Source organism: Priapulus caudatus, unplaced genomic scaffold (assembly GCF_000485595.1).
Source record: "Priapulus caudatus unplaced genomic scaffold, Priapulus_caudatus-5.0.1 Scaffold1122, whole genome shotgun sequence".
NCBI classification, from domain to species: Eukaryota; Metazoa; Priapulida; class Priapulimorpha; order Priapulimorphida; family Priapulidae; genus Priapulus; species Priapulus caudatus.
In genome coordinates, this window is record NW_014578183.1 from 16,825 (window position 1) to 23,339 (window position 6,515).

At 42.9% G+C, this 6,515-nt stretch overlaps 1 protein-coding gene across 1 annotated transcript in view; it reads left to right on the top strand.

The window, feature by feature from the left end:
- Positions 1 to 4,059: 4,059 nt before the first annotated feature.
- The window catches only part of LOC106815469 (ATP-dependent RNA helicase A-like), a 40,636-nt gene continuing 38,180 nt past the window's right edge, over positions 4,060 to 6,515 (top strand). Inside the window, exons 1-2 of the mRNA XM_014819933.1 lie at positions 4,060 to 4,138; positions 4,277 to 4,445. Of these exons, the coding sequence (XP_014675419.1) occupies positions 4,335 to 4,445 (111 nt within the window). The 5' untranslated portion in view covers positions 4,060 to 4,138; positions 4,277 to 4,334. The remainder of the gene's footprint in view (positions 4,139 to 4,276; positions 4,446 to 6,515) is intronic.

Genomic DNA, 6,515 nt, shown 5'->3' on the forward strand with positions numbered 1-6,515 from the left:
GCCCTCATAGAGCTGTATATAGGAAAACCTTATATACAGCTCTATGACTGCCCTGCGCATGGCATGCACTGCCTATATCTACACGTCTACGTCTATATCTACTCCTGATCGACGCCGCGAGTTCGACAGCCCGCGTGTGCAAAGTTGAAAGAATTTTGCAGGACCATGGAAAAACCCTCAAACAGAATCGATGCTATGTTATCATCGACAGCTGCACTCCGTGTTGCAAAGAACAGAAGAATCTTGACCTCAATCATAAAATGTCTAGAGATGTGTGGTAGACAAGCCGGGATTGCATTACGTGGTCACCGAGATGATGGCATCGATGTCTCTTCCAATACTAGTAATTTTGGAAACTTCAAAGCCCTGTTGGACATGAAGATTGATGCTGGCGATAAAGAGCTCTAAAACCACCTACAGGATTGCAGTCGAAATGCCAGCTACATATCCAAGACCGCACAGAATGCCCTAGCTACTTGATTGTATCAAGAAGCAGGTACAGGACATGATTGTAAATGAAATCAACAGTCAAGATGAAGGTGCCCTGTACGGGATCAGTGCTGATGAAGTGGCTGATGTAAGCCAGTGGAGCAGCTAGGGATACTTGTGCGATATGTCAAGGATGGAAAACCTGTTGAGCGCTTTCAGCAGTTTGTGCCTTGTTGTTAAAGTAAACGGGAAGTGCCATTGCGAAGAACTTGTTTTTTCAACATTGAAAGATGTAGGTCTGAATCCAGTTAACTGCCGATCACAACATACTATGGGTGGCTGCAAATATGGCAGGCTCAATAAGCGGCCTGCAGCAAGTTCAAGAGGAGCGCCACTTATGCGCACTACTTTTCATTGTGCGAGCACGTTTAAACTTTAGTCATAGCCAAAGTCATCACAAGTTCGAGAGATTACGTGCACGTTTAACCTCTGCGTGCAGTGGTGTATTCTTCAGACGGTTTTCCTAAAAGACAGAAGATGCTCTAGAGAAAGTATATAACACAAATGAAACCTGAGAGAGCAGGAAGACAAATTGCAGGCCAATTAAGATGACAAGATAAATAGTCTCCTGCTGAACCAGATGGGTTGATAGGCCCAACAAGTTCTTTTGAAGGGGGGGGGGGGGGGGGGGGGGGGGGGGGGGGGGGGGGGGGGGGGGGGGGTGGGGGGGGGGGGGGGGGGGGGGGGGGGGGGGGGTGGGGGGGGGGGGGGGGGGGGGGGGGGGGGGGGGGGGGGGGGGGGGAGGGGGGGTAGACTTTCATATCGATGTATTGCAGGCCTGTTCTAGGTACCTTGGATAAAATTTGTCGGGAAGGTTGGGAACGAGACACTGTCAGCAAGCAAGTGCTTTAGCCTACCAAGTATATCTAATTATGTGCTCATTGCCAGCTTCCAGTGTGTGCGCTCATCTTTGGGTTTACAAAGTCTAGCTGTCTACGTCAAGAAGCAGCAAATAATCCTTGAAAGATTACCAGGATGTTAAAAGATGGTCAAGGATGAGCTATTTGAGTAAGGACCAAACAGTAATCCAGAGGGGGGGGGGGGGGGGGGGGGGGGGGGGGGGGGGGGGGGGGGGGGCGGGGGGGGGGGCAGTGTTTGACATGAATGTTGTACAGAAATGGAGCACATGAGCTACATTCGCGCTGGAGAAAATAGGATACACGAGGTGCCTCCTCGCAGACAATGCGGGCGGAACCTCCCTACTTGATAACACGCCAGACTAACTATCGGATTGGGATTTCAACCAGTCTTGGGATTGGCCTCAATCGAATAAATCCTACACGATTCAGGTGAATAATCCAACCAAGCTGTTCAAGCTTTGGCCTCTCATTTCCAGGCCAACATGAACTACTTACCACGGGAATTTTACAGCAACTGCTTCTATTCTATGGCCCTGACCTACCTTATCAGCACATTTCTCAGAACTAAGGTACTTGTAAAACGCTTATTTCCGGCCAGGAATCGAAGCACGCATTTTCGTCTCTGCCCAGAAACTCTCAGCAGTGCAACATTTCTCCAGTTTCCAAATGTTCACCGAATATTACATGTGTTTATGCTGAAGCCTAACTGTGAGGTTGTGGGATGGAGATGGCCAATTCTTCTCTGAGATTATTAAATCTCCCTTTCAGAAGCACTATGGCGTATGACGCACGGAATGCCTTGATGCCTGCTCTTTGTCATAGAGACATTAAATTTGATTATGACAAGGTGATGATTTATTTGCATCTAGACACCCTTCGCAGAATGCTTTTCACGCAATCCACTTTCAGCGTACCTTGATTTGTATCTGTTACCTGAAAATCAAATTTAGAAGACATGCCCTTAGAAGATAGGCCTTCAACTGTTGGAGTACCATAATATATGTACACTGTACATGTAAATCTTAAATTCTGTTAAGATCTGGCATTTTTGAAAATATGTTCTGTGAGCTCTCTGTCTGTATGCAAATGAATGTACCTTTCCAAACCCATGAACTACATAACGGACAATCAATGCTTTGCTACAAATGAATTAAAGGTGTCTCCAAATTGAAAGTCATTACTTTATTAGGTATTCTTTCAATTCATATCCCAAACTGAAACAGTCTACATAACAGTCGGCCTGTTTAGTGAATCGTAGTGTTATACAGTTTAATGTTTTGCAAGTATTTTAACAAAATAGAGATTTTAGAGAATCAAAGGTGGGCTCTGATGGACATGCATGCAGCCTCGCACTTTGGTCCGCCTATGCACATTTAGGATTTAAAAAAACTAAAACCTATGATTTCGCCTTAGGTAAGTTGATTTAGGAACTGCACTGCTTTTCATGTGATTTTAGAAAACAATATTTCATGTTGTGTTACATGAACATCATGGAAGTTTCGCAGGAATAGTAATTTCCTTATCCATGTGAGAAGTGTATCCAACTATATCTGACCATAGTTGAAGGCTCTTGCATGCAGTTTTTCTCAATTTCAATGTTGTAAATAAGGTTACAAGATAAGGTTCCAGTCAGAAATTGTGAGATCATAACCCATTTTCATGTTTAACATAACTATTCAAATTTATCAGTCATTCTTCCGAATTTCCTGCCAAAGAAAGCATCTCAGTCATTGCAAGAATTTGATTTTTATATTGCAGATATATTTCTGGCCTGCAACTGTTATATGTCATACATGTATGTACCTTTAAACCGGATGTTTCATTAGGGAAGAAAGTAATAATTTTATTTTGCCTTATGTAATTACATAGTCATACTATTACAAACATTCTTTCAAGTTTGAAATATATTCGAGTTATCACAAGATGTGAATTTTGAAATTGCCATATTTTTCTCTAGCCTGAAATAGTTATTTGATATGTGAATGTGCTTCTGAAATACCACATGATCATGTGAGAAATATATAAGGTTTAAAACATTTCAGTGTAATGTAATTTCTCGGTACGAACATTTTACGGTCTTCCCCCCCCCGCCCCATACCGAAAGGCTGCATGGTTACGCCACTGATCAAATTTAACACATAAATGCTTACTGCAATATGAGTTAAAATACCCTCTACAGTATGCATCAGATTGCACCATTTTAAGCTAAAAAGTGCAAAAGCCCACACCCTCCCCCCTCGGTCGCTTTGCTCGCTCGCGCTTGGTCGCTCTGCTCCTTCGCCTTATCATCCCCCCACATTTCACAATAGATTTCTCATTTTGTGCCCCCTCTTTTTTAAATTCCTAGATCCGCCCCTGGTTTTTTGGATAGAACGTTAAATTATGTTAAATAACAAAAAAATATATTTATCATGTATAGTATGATGTAACACTAACATCACTAACATGTGACATTTCATGCAGTCATGTCAAAGTAGTCAAAGACACATCGTTTCTCTCGTTTTTATTAGCCTAGAAATTTGTTTTATTGTAGTTTGTAGCATATTTGCCTGTATGATCTGCGATTATCCGTGCAATAAACTTTATTTGAATTTTGAATTTGAATTTGTTAAGTTTTGAAGTGAATGTCAACTGTAAAACGTGACTCTCACTCCACGCCCGGGGGATAGCAACACCCGTTTTTGATGCGGTGTGTGCGCAGTCTACTGCGCATTCTGCGCGTGCGTATTAGGATAGCGCTCCCTTTTACAACAGAACGTCTAAATGCTGTTGTACAAGTGATGTTCTCTGTAAATGTTTTTCCTTGTCATTTTCAATCGCATTAATTTCTGACTATCAAAATAGAGTGTAAAATATCTTTGATGGCACTACTGCGTAATAGGTTAGGTAGTTTTTTAAGTTAGTTCTACAATTTCGTTGCATTTCAGCTTGCTGTGAGTGTCACTAGGTCCGATTCTTGAGTCTTAGTCACCGGCTGTAGAAATCATGGGCGAACCAAAATCGTATCTATACGCTATTCTTGGTAAGAAAAATCGTCAGCCCCAATATGTGGAGCGTCAGACTGGGAGCAAGCACAAACCAAGATTCATATCAGAGGTAGGTGTTATAAAGTCAGCAGTATAAAATTCTTAATCCATTCGGATCTTATTTACAAAATGCAAAACCACCAGCATCCAAAACACAGAGTGTAGGCCCTTCCACGAGTTCAAGGATACTTTCCACGTTGTGCATGACATTTTATCGATTTTTCGTTTTTAACTTTATTCGATGTCTAACGCTATGTGCCACCTGTGTACATGCTCATTTCTCCATATAACGGTACATGTGAACTGTCAGAGCGTTTTTGCTTGCCCCCGTACATGTGTAGTGAGCCGCGGCTGACGTCTTTATGACGTCAGACACATGATACAACCAGCATTTTTACGATATTCACTGAGCCAGTATCCATCAATATCAGGAGTAGATAATAGGGAATTCCCTATTATCTACGCCTGACAACATCAACCCTGCTACAGCTGTACTACTACCCTGATCCAATAAGTATCCCACAGGAGCCTAAAATAGTTCTCACACTTTGCAACGCACCTTACATAAGGCGCGCGTTTGTTGACAGGGACGTCAGGCAATGGGCGGGTTCGCGCCATTTGCATGGAATTGCGTTGGTCGCCTCCTAATTTCTCAGAATTTCTCAAGCCCCATTTGCACACAGGCGGTCACTCATTGTGAAAAATAGAAAAACCCTCATTTCTCCGTTTCGATTTCTGTCTCGAATTCTCAAAGTTTATCGAAGATTCATTCAAGCTACGACAAGATCCACCCAAAACATAAATGGTGAGATATACAAATAATAAACTAAATCACACCACATATCCCAAGCTAAATACAGAGAGGTTTAGACTAACAGTCAGGCTTTACTAGTCCTACATCTGAACTCAAGGTGCCTGCAGTTTCCGATACCAAACGTTATTATCTGCGGCAACCGATACCACGCGCGGTATTACCGCGATAGTCTATACTCACATGAAACTTGTTCGTTAGCCATAGTTTAGGAGGTTTGTATTTTATTACACTAGTTTGAAGTGTTGTTGTTTTTTGCAGGCGCGGATTTAGATGCGGGTACATCCGGCCCGTGCCCCCCCTTTTGAAACCTAAAAAAAAAATTAAAAAAAATTAATTACACTGCAACTACCGTAAATAACCGTAGCTGCCTCATAGAGCTGTATATAGGAAACCCCTTATATACAGCTCTATGACTGCCCTGCGCATGGCATGCACTGCCTATATCTACACGTCTACGTCTATATCTACTCCTGATCGACGCCGCGAGTTCGACAGCCCGCGTGTGCAAAGTTGAAAGAATTTTTGCAGACCATGGAAAAAACCCTCAACAGAAGATGCTATGTTATCATGCGACAGCTGCACTCCGTGTTGCAACAAGAACAGAAGAATCTTGACTCAATCATAAATGTCTAGAGATGTGTGGTAGACAAGGATTGCATTACGTGGTCACCGAGATGATGGCATCGATGTCGCTTCAATACTAGTAATTTTGGAAACTTCAAAGCCCTGTTGGACATGAAGATTGATGCTGGCGATAAAGAGCTCTAAAACCACCTACAGGATTGCAGTCGAATGCCAGCCTACATATCCAAGACCGCACAGAATGCCCTAGTACTTGATTGTATCAAGAAGCAGGTACAGCGACATGATTGTAAATGAAATCAACAGTCAAGATGAAGGTGCCCTGTACGGGATCAGTGCTTGATGAAGTGGCTGATGTAAGCCAGTGGAGCAGCTAGGGATACTTGTGCGATATGTCAAGGATGGAAAACCTGTTGAGCGCTTTCAGCAGTTTGTGCCTTGTGTTAAAGTAACGGGAAGTGCCATTTGCGAAGAACTTGTTTCAACATTGAAAGATGTAGGTCTGAATCCAGTTAACTGCCGATCACAAACATACCGATGGTGCTTGCAAATATGGGCAGCTGCAATAAGGGCCTGGCAGCAAAGTTCAAGAGGAGGCACCTTATGCGCCACTACTTTCATTGTGCGAGCCACGTTTTAAACTTAGTCATAGCAAAGTCATCAAAAGTTTCGAGAGATTACGTGCACGTTTAACACTCTGGCGTGGGCAGTTGGTGTATTCTTCAGAGGTTTTCCTAAAAGAAC